This window comes from Triturus cristatus, chromosome 1_1 (assembly GCF_964204655.1).
Source record: "Triturus cristatus chromosome 1_1, aTriCri1.1, whole genome shotgun sequence".
Classification (NCBI taxonomy): domain Eukaryota; kingdom Metazoa; phylum Chordata; class Amphibia; order Caudata; family Salamandridae; genus Triturus; species Triturus cristatus.
In genome coordinates this window covers 65,244,879-65,258,529 of record NC_140579.1, presented here as the reverse complement: position 1 = coordinate 65,258,529, position 13,651 = coordinate 65,244,879, and the positions used below count along the sequence as shown (strand labels likewise).

The 13,651-nt window shown below is 42.9% G+C and overlaps 1 protein-coding gene across 1 annotated transcript in view; it reads left to right on the top strand.

Annotated features, from left to right (window-relative positions):
• The window catches only part of LOC146869422 (E3 ubiquitin-protein ligase TRIM39-like), a 143,193-nt gene extending 141,493 nt beyond the window's left edge, over positions 1-1,700 (top strand). The window contains exon 6 of the mRNA XM_085599821.1: positions 669-1,700. Coding sequence (XP_085455947.1) covers positions 669-1,180 — 512 coding nt within the window. The 3' untranslated portion in view covers positions 1,181-1,700. The remainder of the gene's footprint in view (positions 1-668) is intronic.
• Positions 1,701-13,651: the final 11,951 nt, after the last annotated feature.

Genomic DNA, 13,651 nt, shown 5'->3' with positions numbered 1-13,651 from the left:
TAGCTATCACTCCGTACCATCTAATCAAGTTACTGTTACTCTCTGCTATTGTAGTGTGCGTCATGTGTGGTAGAGCAATGTAGTATGCTGCGTGTAGTGTGTAGTAGAATGTCCTATGTAGTGAAGTGTGCTGTTTGGTGTAGTGTGTGCTCTGGATGAATACGCTCTCTAGTGTAGTGAGCAGTTTAGTGTTGCGCACTTTAGTGTAGTGAGCAGTCTAGTGCTGCACGCTTTAGTGTAGTGAGCAGTCTAGTGCTGCGCACTTTAGTGTGTGAGCGGTCAAGTGCCACTCGCTTTAGTGTAGTGATCAGTCTAGTGCCGCGTGCTTTAGTGTAGTGAGCAGTCTAGTGCTGTACGCTTTAGTGTAGTGAGCAGTCTAGTGCCGCTCGCTTTAGTGTAGTGAGCAGTCTAGTGCCGCTCGCTTTAGTGTAGTCAGCAGCCTAGTGCTGCTCGCTTTAGTGTAGTGAGCAGTCTAGTGTTGCGTGCTTTAGTGTAGTGAGCAGTCTAGTGTCGCTTGCTTCAGTGTAGTGAGCAGCCTAGTGTCGCGCTGTCTAGCACCGCGTGCTCCTGCCAGATGTGGTGTACATTAATCATATGTATAACAGAAGCAGTAATTACAGCCTTTCTTTGTGTCGTTAAATCTCTAATTGTGAATCTCTTCTCTACAGTGATGGTGACTCTGGATCCTGACACGGCTCATCCTGAGCTCCTCCTGTCTGAGGGGGGGAAACGTGTGAGACAGACGGGCACAGCGCAGACCCTGCCGGACACCCCCAAGAGACTCACCTACTACCCCTCTGTGCTGGGGAGCGAGGGGTTCACCTCCGGCAGACATTACTGGGAGGTGCAGCTGCTGCAGGAGGGGGGAGGGTGGCATGTGGGGGTCGCAGCAGAGTCTGTGGACAGGAAGGGACACTTCACATGGTCACCTGAGGGGGGACTCTGGGCTGTGCAGGGCTGGGAGGGTCAGTACTGGACTCTCACCTCCCCTCGGACCCCTCTGTCCCCTCGTGAGAAGCCCCTGAAGCTGGGGGTGTATCTGGACTACGAGGGGGGGCGGCTGTCCCTGTACAATGCTGACTCCATGGAGCTTCTCTACTCCTTCCCGCAGGCGCCCTTCACACAGAGGCTCGTCCCGTACTTCTGTCTCTGGGGAGGAGCAGAGCTGAGGCTGGTGTGAGCCCCCCCTGCCACCCAACTGTCATCCGCGGTTCAAACACCAACATTCCAAAGGACCTTCTTCACAATGACCCTCTCACCTGTTTCCATGACAACCAGAAGCCTCACGTGACACTATGTATCTCTTTCCTTGTACATTTTTAAAACAAGGGCAGACAATGTTTGCTGTGTGAATCATGCACCAAACCGCATGTAACATATGATAAAGTCTCTGCAGAATGAAACAAGCATTGGAATAGCCAACAGGTCTCGCCTTTAGGAGCTTGTAAGTGTTTAGGTATGTTGTAGAGCAGTGTGGCTGCTGTGCTCCGTACTGCTGTGTTATAAGGTGTGTGTTGGTGGGATGCATGTGGGTAGTGTGCTGGGGTGCATGTGGTTGGCATATGCATCTTTACACCAAAAATCCCCAATTGTAATTAGATTAATAATGCTTGTCTACAAACTATTGAAAGGGCAATAAGGGTAAATGTAATATGCATGGCCCCATGGACCAATCTAACATGTTTATAATAGTAAAATATCGATTGAAAACAACGAAACTACCGGCCTGCCATTAACTCTTACGTTTACTGTTTGTGTTTCCAAATTGTTAAATCCCTAACCACATCGATTGGCGGCAATTTCCCAGAACACACACTCACTCATTGCAATGATCTAGCAACATTTTTTTTTTAAAATCTCCGAAATTTACTGTTCCCTATAAAGTACAATAAATGCACCAAATTCTACCCCCCAAAAAAAGACTCTGGACTCACCCACCGTCTGCATCACAAACGCCCCCTCCCCATTACCAGATAAACTCTTCCAACACTTTTTAGTAAAGTGAAATCTAGTTCCGCTGTAGACCCCACACATCCCCACATACTCCTTCAAGGATGCAGCCACTACTTCCTTCTCACTCCCGCAGGAACCTTAATCGCCAAAGTTAAATTTACATTTTTATTGTCACCTTAAAACCTCTGAACTCACAAGGAAATGTTCTTTGCAGCAGCCATCTTAATCCTCTGCGAAACTTTAGCATAAGTGGAAACAGCCATTGGATAAAACTCCGATCTGTCTCCTACAGGAACATTAATTTCCAAAGTTAACTTTACATTTTTATTGTTGCATGAAAACCTCTGAACACACAAGAGCATGTTCTTTGCAGCAGGCATCTTAATCCTCTGTGCTACTTTAGCGTGAGTGGAAACAGCCACTACATAAAACTCCCATCTCTCTCCAGCAGGAACATTAATAGGCAAGGTTACCTTTACATTTTTATTGTTGCCTGAAAACCTCTGGACACACAAGGACATGTTCTTTGCAGCAGGCATCTTAATCCTCTGCGCTACTTTAGCCTAAGTGAAAACAGCCACTAGATAAAACTTCCATCTCTCTCCACCAGGAACATTAATCGCCAAAGTTAACTTTACATTTTTATTGTTGCCTACAAACTTAGAGACACACAAGGACATGTTCTATGCAGCAGGCACCTTAATCCTCTGCGCTACTTTAACATGAGTGGAAACAGCCACTAGATAAAACTGCCATCTCACTACAGCAGGACCATTAATCGCCAGAACTACCTTTACATTTTTATTGTTGCCTGAAAACCTCTGAACACATAAGGACATGTTCTTTGCAGAAGGCATCTTAATCCTCTGTGCTACTTTAGCATGAGTGGAAACAGCCACTAGATAAAACTTCCGATCTCTCTCCCACAGAAACATTAATTGCCGAGGTTACCTTTACAGTTTTATTGTCGTCTGCACACCTCTGAACACACAAGAGCATGTTCTTTGCAGCAGGAATCTTAATCCTCTGCGCTACTTCAGCATGAGTCGAAACAGCCACTAAATAAAAATTCCATCTCTTTCCCACAGGAACTTTAATCGCCAAAGTTCCCTTTACATTTTTGTTGTCGCCTGAAAAAGTATGAACACACAAGGACATGTTCTTTGCAGCAGGCATCTTAATCCTCTGCACTACTTTAGCATGAGTGGAAACAGCAACTAGATAAAACTTCCATCTCTCTCCACCAGGAACATCTGATAAAACTCTGATTTCTCTCCCGCAGACACATTATTTGCCAAGGTTAACTTTACATTTTTATTGTCGACTGAAAATCTCTGAACACACAAGGAAATTATCTTTGCAGCAGGCATCTTAATCCTCTGTAAAAACTTTAGCTTGAGTGGAAACAGCCACTGGATAAAACTCCGATCTGTCTTCTGCAGGAACATTAATTTTCAAAGTTTCCTTTACATTTTTATCATTGCCTGAGAACCTACAGACACACAAGGACATGTTCTTTGCAGTAGGCATCTAAATCCTCCGTGATCCTTAAGCATGAGTGGAAACAGCCACGGGATAAAACTTCCATTTCCGTCCTGCAGGAACCTTAATCGCCAATGTTACGTTTACATTTTTACTGTTGCCAGAAAACCTCTGAACACACAAGAGCATGTTCTTTGCAGCAGGCATCTTAATCTTCTGCGCTACTTCAGCATGAGTGGAAACAGCCACTTGATAAAACTTCTATCTCTCTCCAGCAGGAACATTAATCGCCAAAGTTACCTTTACATTTTCATTGTTGCCTGAAAACCGCTGCACACACAAGGACATGTTCTTTGCAGCAGGCATCTTAATCCTCTGCACTACTTTAGCGTGAGTGAAAACAGCCACTAGATAAAACTCTGATCTCTCTCCCACAAAAACATTAATTGCCGAGGTTACCTTTACATTTTTCTTGTCGCCTGAAAACCTCTTGATACACAAGGACATGTTCTTTCCAGCAGGCATCTTAATCCTGTGTGCTACTTCAGCATGAGTGGAAACAGCCACTAGATAAAACTTCCATCTCTTTCCCGCAGGTACTTTAATCGGCAAAGTTATCTTTACATTTTTATTATTGCATAAAACTCCCATCTCTCTCCAGCATAAACATTAATCGCTAAAGTAACCTTAAACATTTTTATTGTTGCTTGAAAACCTCTGAACACACAGAAACATGTTCCTTGCAGCAGGTATCTTAATCTTCTGCGCTACTTTAGCATGAGTGGAAACAGCCACTAGATACAATTTAAATCTCTCTCCAACAGGAACTTTAATCACCAAAGTTACCTTTACGTTTTTATTGTTGCCTGAAAACTTCTGAACACACAAGAGCATGTTCTTTGCAGCAAGCATCTTAATCCTCTGAGCTACTTTAGCATCAGTGAAAACAGCCACTAGATAAAACTTCCATCTCTCTCCAGCTGGAACATTGATAGCCAAAGTTACCTTAACATTTTTATTGTTGCACAAAACTCCCATCTCTCTCCAGCATAAACAATAATCGCTAAAGTTACCATCACATTTTTATTGTAGTCTGAAAACCTCTGAATTCACTAAGACATATTTCTTTACAACAGGCATCTTAATCCTCTGCGCTACTTTAACATGAGTGGAAACAGGCACTAGATAAAACTCCCATCTCTCTCCAGCAGGAACATTAATCGCCAAAGTTACCTTTACATTTTTATTGTTGCCTGAAACCCTCTGAACACACAAGGACATGTTCTTTGCAGCAGGCATTTTAATCCTCTGCGCTACTTTAGCATGAGTGGAAACAGCCACTAGATAAAACTTCCATCTCTTTCCCGCAGGAACTTTAATCGCCAAAGTTACCTTTACATTTTTATTGTTGCCTGAATACCTCTGAACACAAGGACATGTTCTTTGCATTAGGCATGCATCTTAATTCTCTGCACTACTTTAGCATCACTGGAAACAGCCACTAAATTAAAGTCCCATCTCTCTCCAGCAGGAACATTAATCGCCAAAGTTCCCTTTACATTTTTATTGTCGCCTGAAAACGTATGAACACACAAGGACATGTTCTTTGCAGCAGGTATCTTAATCCTCTGCACTACTTTAGCATGAGTGGAAACAGCCACTAGATAAAACTCCGATCTCTCTCCCGCAGACACATTATTTGCCAAGGTGAACTTTACATTTTTACTGTCACCTGAAAACTTCTGAACACACCAGGAAATGTTCTTTGCAGCAGGCATCTTAATCCTATGCGAAACTTTAGCTTGAGTGGAAACAGCCACTAGATAAAACTCCGATCTCTCTCCCGCAGACACATTATTTGCCAAGGTGAACTTAACATTTTTATTGTCGCCTCAAAATCTCAGGACACACAAGAGCATGTTCTTTGCAGCAGGCATCTTAATCCTCTGCACTACTTTACCATGATTGGAAACAGCCACTAGATAAAACTCTGATCTCTCTTCAGCTGGAATATTAATCGCCAAAGTTACCTTTACATTTTTATTATTGCCTGAAAACCTACAGACACACAAGGACATGTTCTTTGCAGCAGGCATCTTAATGCTCTGCCTCACTTTAACATGAGTCGGAACAGCCACTAGATAAAACTTTAATGTCTCTCTCCTGCACAAACTTTAATCACCAAAGTTACCTTTACATTTTTATTGTTGCCTGGAAACCTCTGAACATACAAGGACATGTTCTTTGCAGCAGGCATCTTAATCTACTGCGCTACTTTAGCATCAATGGAAACAGCCACTGGATAAAAGTCCCATCTCTTTCCCGCAGGAACATTAATCGCCAAAGTTATCTTTACATTTTTATCACTGCATAAAACTCCCATCTCTCTCCAGCATAAACATTAATCGCTAAAGAAACCTTAAACATTTTTATTGTTGCTTGAAAACCTCTGAACACACAGAAACATGTTCCTTGTAGCAGGCGTCTTAATCCTCTGCGCTACTTTAGCATGAGTGGACACAGCCACTAGATAAAACTTCCATCTCTCTCCAGAAGGACCATTAATCGCCAAAATTACCTTTACATTTTTATTGTTGCCTGAAAACTTCTGAGCACACAAGAGCATGTTCTATGAAGGAGGCATCTTAATCCTCTGAGCTACTTTAGCATCAGTGAAAACAGCCACTGGATAGTCAAGTCAAAAGTTTATTGTATATGATTACTTAAAATCGTTACAATTTACACTTTAAAAAAGTATTAAACTTTTTCTTCCATTAAATATCGTTTTATAAGCGATGAGGTCGGCAAACTTTTAAAATCTGAATAACATTAATAAAGATCATAAAATGTTGGCTAACTGGTTAAACAATCTGTGAAAGTTCTATCATTCACAACTTTCCAAGGAACTCAAGTGACCAAAATTATCCAAAGGTTAAATTATTTAAGATAGAATGTCCATATAAAATGCCAAACTTTCCAGTAAGGTTTGGTCAGCTGCCGTTTTTCTGTATTGTTCCTATTATCTTGTGAAATGGGATCGCAGTCCTTTTGCTACTTGGGCTAGTGAAGGAGAGCCATATTTGAAGCCCCTGCCGTCCGTGTTCATACTTTATCAATATCCTCTAAATCGGCTTGCCTTAGAAGTTCCCTTACTTTTGCCAGATATTTTACCCCCGGCACGCCAAGATTATAGAGGAATCTTCCAACCAACGTATCACGGCTTGCCTACACGTGCGAATGTTCAATTCGTTAAAAATCGGTTTTAAAAGCCCCCTCCCTATTTCCTTAACTGGGGGGCAGGCACACAAGAGATGAGTTAACGTTTCATTACAAAAACCGCATAGTCGACAGTGTGCTGCTTGTTGGTTGCTTTTCCAAGACGGTTGTAGATCTTTTGAGTCATGCATGCCCAAACGGTAATTGGTGAAACTCTTTTTTAACTCCACACTAAAATGAGTTACTAAATAGGCCTGAGGCTTTGTTGATATGTAGGAGTTAATCACAGTCCACCCATGCCTACGTTTCGAGGATGATTTTTTATGCTCTAAGAAGGACTTCTTCTTTGCCGTCTTATTTGCCAATTTGCCAAAAACTGCCCGGTCCATCTGGCTGTCCCATGTCGTTTGTATATCAAGTTCCGCCAATGATTTTCTCAGATAGGCTCCCCATGAGTGTGGGATGCCCTCCTCCATCTGGATTTTGATTTCTTTCCAACATAGATTGTTTAATGTCCCCAGTTCAGATGCACGGAATTTGTTGCATAGTTTCACGAAGCCGCTCAAGCTCTGGAATTTCAGATTTTGAAGGCCGAATTTCAGCCGGATCTGAGCTGGGGCAGTAAATTAAAAACAGCTTTATAAACCTTCGTCTGAAGTTCGTTTTGCAGTTCCTCCTCTTTACCACACCAAACTACTAGGGCATATGACAATGTCGATACTATTTGTGCAGCCATCACTTTTAAAAGATGTGCATGGTTAGGGCAACCCAGTTTTTTGTTCAATATTCTGTACGCAAAAATTAACTATTGAGATTTTGCATTTAGGCCCATTTTGTGTTCCTTGTGTGTGGGGCCTCTCCCCATTTTTAAGCCGAGGTATTTATAGGCCGCTTGTTCTTCAATTATAGTCCCATTTACGAACCATTTGTACTTGGTTTTTTAGGGTCCACAACGCGTACAACCTTGGTTTTGTCTTTATTTTATTCCAAGCTGTCTCCATCCAGATAGGTGGCTAGGTTGTTTATCGCTCTTTGTAGCCCGATGGGGCTTTGGCTCAGCACCACTATATCGTCTGCGTGCTGTAAGAAGGGTATTGGCTCTTTTACTAAGTTTGGCGGATGACACTCGGCTGCTTGCATGTGTTTACTGATATCTGCCATAAATAAATTGAATAAGCTCGGGCTAGAACGCAGCCTTGTTTTAGGTCTTGCTGGGTGTGAATACTGGTGGTGGTACTACTTCCATCGCCTAGTTTCACTCTTGCCCAAGTGTCACTGTGCAGGGCTATTATTACATCCAGTAGTTTGCTCGGTAGCCCCCATGCTCTTAGTTTTTCCCAGAGGCGATTTCTGCTTACTTTGTCGAATGCGGCTTTCAAGTCGACAAAGCATGCAAACAACCGTGTTTTCCATTTTCTTGCTTTTTCGATTAAGAGTGCCAACGTGGCCAGGTTTGTTAAAGTGCCCATGCCTAGTCTGAAGCCGGTTTGGGGCTTGGAGATTATGCGTGTCTCATCCATCCAATCTTGCAGGTGGAGAAGTAGGCATGATCCGTATAGTTTGGCCTCCACATCCGTCAATGATATCAATCTGTAGTTTTCTGGATTGTTGTGGTCTCCCTGCTTAAATATGGGATGAATAATGTTCGCTTTCCAAGATTTGGGGACGGTGTTCTGTCTGCACATCTGATTAAAAAGAGGCGCGAGGTAGTCAGCCTAAAACACCGGAGCGTGTTTAAATTGTGCATTGGGTAGTCCATTTGGGCCTGCCACCCCCTCCATTTTTTATCTTTTTATTATTCCTCTCAATTGCTTTATGTCGATCAGATCATTTGAATCGTTGCAGCTTACTGCTTGACCGATATATTCTTCTCCTTCAGGTCTTAGATCTTTTGGGGATTTTGAGGGGTCTGTTGCCGTTGCGCGCTTATCATTCCTCGCATTGCTGTACCTATTATGTATATGCTGTATCCAGATTTTCTCGCCAATTCCCGCTTGTTGTTGTAATTTTTTCCCTCTGTCATGTTATTTATGATGCCCCAGAATTCCCTACTGTTTGGTAATGTGCTTGCCCACAATAGTTTTGTCCAGATTTTTTCTTTATATTCTGTCTTTGCTTCCCTCAGCATCTTCATATAATTCTTCTGTAGATCCTTTATTTTACCCTTATCTGTATTCTTACCCATTTTGTCCACTATGGCATGGGTTCACGCCTCTTTTGCCATCCTTCTCTTTTTGTCTCGTAGCATAAGGTTAAACCATGGATCCTTTCTGATGTCTATCCTTTTTAGGTCTCGGCTGCGAAGGCTGCGCTTGCGCAGTCTAGCTCCGAGATTTAATATTTTCGGAAGAGGGGCTTGAACCCGCCCCTCTTCTCCCCTCTTCTCCATTGGCTGGCCTCTTAAATGCTGGTAAAGAGCTTTGTCTCTCCAAGGAAGCCCCGTCTTTTTCGGATTCGGGGGCGTGTTTTTTACTTTCTTTCTCTCCTCTGGAATGTAAACATTCCAGCCAATGGCAAGAGGAGAGAAAGAAAAACACGCCCCCGAATCTGAAAATGCCGCTGCCTTTCTCCGAGGCATTTCTGCTTGACCTCGGAGAAAGGCGGCGGTGTTCATGGCTGGATACTCATTTACGGAACAGTTAACCTCTCTTCCTCAGTACCGCCGAAGAGCGTAAACTCAGACACCAGTGGGTATGTACAGCGGACACATAACTGCGTTGTGTATTGCTCGTTTGCGGGAAACGGACCCTACATCCAAAAGCGTTTATTTTTACAGGCGTTTTGTATAGTGCAGACAAGTCCCGTTGAGAAACTAAGCGCTGTGATATGAGAAAATCTGGAATAAAGTTCAGAAATGGGCGAGGATATGTAGAGTGCGGTCGAATGTGAGGGGCGTGGCGCACCTACCACGGCCCCGTCCTCTGTCGCAGTAAGAGTTATAACCGTGCCAGCCCAGGGAGTTCTGTCTTTTCTCACCGGGGGTGGTTTCATGAAGGCGCTCAGGGGAGGGGGGCCTGGTCACCCAGAGATTTGCAGTCATGCGCCTTTCGTTTCGAGGTCCGTTGGTGGATATAGTGCAGACTGCATCTAAACTTCCCGTTTCCAAATATCTGTAGTACTATCTATATACACTGAAGGTGGGAGGTTACAGCCGGGCATAGAAGGGGCAGTTTGTTGGTTGTTGCAGGATTTGAGAGGAGCGTGCAGTAACTAGAGACTATAAGGTTCTCATGTAATCTAAAGCTCTCCGACCAACTTCGCGCATATATAGATTAACAAACACATAAAAAGCCAGGTGGGGGCGGTTGGTGGGACATAAATAGCCAGGCGGGGGCGGCCACTGGGTTGCTAAATGCACGGAAGTGTGAGAAAAGTGGGTGTTACAAACAGCCGGCTGGCCAAGAGCAACCAGGAAGTTACTGGTAGGAGTGGCGGGGGGAAATACTTGGTAATAGGCGGGGTAACCGGAGTGGTCAAAGGTGTAATACAAGATACAGGCAGCTGCGGTTGGTTAAATACGAGGGCGTGGCTTGGTGCAGGTACAACCAAGGTGGGTGTCTGGTAGCGAAACTGTCTCTGATCTCGGCTTCGCTCTCCATTTCTTTGCGCTCATTTAGTCCGCCAAACGCCCTGAATATGATTAAATGTATGTTATAATTGGAATTTCCCTGCTTTAAATGTTTTAAAAACAAAAACATAAACAAAAATAATGTCATGAGCAATGCCAATAGCTCTAACTTTAACAATGCCGAGACCGTTGCATTGTAAATGCTTGTTCTGTTTATATTGGTAGCTTGAAAGTTCTGGGTAAGGAAGAGACACAGGTCTTCCCATGTTTTTATTTGATTTCCTTCTATCGAGGGGCCTGTTTGACTCATGTATTCTTTAAGAAAGTCCATTATGGTCGTCATATTCAGTCCTCGCTATCTCAATTTCCTCAGATTAAACCTTTCTGCGTATTGTCCCAGTGTGTTTATTTTTTGTGCCCGGGCCAAGTTTATATTTAGGTTTGTGATGTGTGGGTAGTGGTTGCTTTCTATGCGTGGGCAGACTTGGAATGAGTCTATTCTTGGGTCAAGATTGCTGCTAATGATGGTCAAATCTATTGTAGATCGATTTTATCCATTTGAGTACGTTGTTACGGCTGGCCTATCCCCTATAATGTTACCATTCCGGATTGACAGGCCGTACTTTTCTAACTTTCGCGTTATTATTTGGTATCCCCAGTCCTCCTGCCTCTTTCTGTTATTCTGTTTTATTAGGTTACTGTTGAAATCTCCTGAAATAATCAATGGGCAGAATTTGTGTGATTTTTGCAGTGCACTGATCAGATTCATTAATGTTGTGAATTTTTTCTTCTCATTTTTTTTTTGCAGGGTGAACATATACGTTGACTAGTATTAATTGCCAGTCTAGTTTGTTTGAATTTCGCTTTCCGGTAAATTTTGTAACTTGCAGCAAGTTTACCCCGGCATCTAACTCTTCTGTTTGCCAACCATGTTTTTGTAATATATATGTTGATAAGCCTTCCCTTGAGTGACCAAATCTTGCTAATTTTTCGGCTAGAATGTGATGTTCTATGTAACCTGGTACTGCTGTTGGGTTCATGTTCCACATTTCTTGAAATAATATTATGTCTTGTTGTTCGAGGAAGGACAGAGGTTCATGGTCCTGCCCCATATTTTTAAATCCGTGGACGTTCCATGAACAGATCTTTATCCTGTTCTGCGGATTCTATTGTATCCTGCTCATTAGCTTGAACTATCTGCCCCCATCTTTTATTCATCGTAAGTGAGTTTGACTGTTCGTTAGGTACGCGTGTTACTAAGAACTTTTGGCACCCAGGACCAGTATGTACTGCCATCTGTAGACTGTTCAAGGTTTGATTGCCTCGCTATTTCCTTGCCCTCTTTTGAATTTGTTGCCCCAGTGGCGTGGTGGATCAGGCGCCGTGTAAGCATGTTATTTTCTTTTTTGCAGGTGCGTACTTCTGATTTGTTAGGAAGGGGTAAGGGTATCGTGGGTGTTTTTAAGGCCTCAGTACGATTCCCCAGAATTCGAAAATTACTCTGGTAGCATATATCCTGCCCACTAGTTCCTTTGAGGACCAGATAGTCAAAGTCTCTTCAATGTCCGGGGTTTCCGCAGAGTGCTTAAATTCCACGGCTAAAAGATCATGCAACTGTATTCTTTTTAGTTCTGGGATTTCTTTGAACAAACTTAAAAGGTTCCCTCTATTTAATATATCTTGCCTTCCTTTTGTGCAATATTCTGGCACGAACGTTAATTTCGATGTATTCTCCAACAAGTTATTTTCAGAGCAAATTACACTTCCCACACTTTCCTCTTTTTCTACCTGAGTATTTATGGTGTGCGTGATTTCCTCATCAATATGACTGTCTTGACTCCTTTGTTCATTGCAGATCTTTGCCTGTAGAGTATCCGGTTGTTTTGCTTCCTTTGACTCTTGCTCCAATTTTCCTGCTTCTATATGTATTACTGGCTCTTTTGGCTCACTTTGCCGGTCGATAGAGGGCATCCTACATACTCTGCCTATTCTATATATTGTGACTTTTATTGATTTTTGGCTACTATGTTCGTTGTTGTCTGTTTTCTCGTACGCCTTATTACCTGGTGTTCTTTCCCTTCTTCCTTGCTTTTCTCGTTTTATATCCCCCTTTCTCCTCCTGACTGTTTGCCGGCCGTTATCTGGACTGGTACCTCCTTCGTCTTCGGGTGTGATCCTTAAGTGAACATGCTATGTTTTTTCGGCCCCTTCTCCCTTTTTAGTATGTTGGATTTTTAATAGCCTTAATTTGCCCTCCTTTTACCTGCTGGGTTCTTGGACTCCGTGATCTGAACTGGAACCTCTATCCTCTTTGGGTTGCTCCAGCGGAAAAGGGTAAATTTACATATCCTCCGTATGTCACAGACTCGTCACCACATTACTCATTCATACATTAATTCATTGGTGGGGCCCATAACACCAACACTCATACATCTCACTCGAATCTGCGCACAGGAGGAAAAGAAGCACTGGACATGTGGGGGGTACCTTGTTACCTATCGGGAGTAATTCCTTTACATTATATACATTATCTACATCTGCACCAATAGAATCCTAACTTTAACATCAAGGCACTCCACCACTTGGTCGATGGACCAATTAGTTGGACTGTTTGAGGTGATTTAGATCCAGCTAAAACACATTTAAAGCTTCGGAACCTTTCGGTTAACTTTCAATACCTTATTAAAGAATCGCAAACTCATTTCTTATTAACCCCTTCCATGCGGGGCGGATTCCCCCGCTGTGCTGAGCGCTGCTTGCGCGGGCGTGGTCATGACGGAACGGTTCCGTCATGAGCACAGCTCAACCGACGCTCATGACGGAACCGTTCCGTCATGAGCGCCGAAGGGGTTAATCAATGTTTAGTTTATCTAAGTAATTCACTCTGTGTTGGCATATTCAGGATTACAGTTCAAATCAGATTTCTATTGAGCAATTTCCAACCTTTGATCTTGAACATAAATTGACATAACATTTATATTTACCTAAATTTGAATATTGGCGACCATTTCCAGAAGAACCCGTCAACCCACAGCAAAAATCAAAATCCCTTCAGATGGAATCGTCATTTTATAATCAAAGAGAAAGCCAGGTAAGTCCAGGAAATCTCCCTCAGCACGATGTAGTCCCCACAATTTAGCCAAGGGACCGGGCGATCGCGCCAACAAACCAACAATCCAGCAAATCGACTCTCCACACCAACAACCAGCAACAGCGATAATGATACGGAATAATACTCTTTTCTAAATTCCCCCCTTATATACTCTTTTTCTCCTTACTTTTAGGACAATGTGCAACAATTTAGGAGTAGAAAGTGTTCTGATTGGCTAAATCCTCTGAATTTTGTAATTTTTTTCAATATTCCCAGGTTTGCCTGTTTCCCATGAGACCGGGCATGACATGTTCCCAATTGTATTCTTTTCGTAGTTTCAC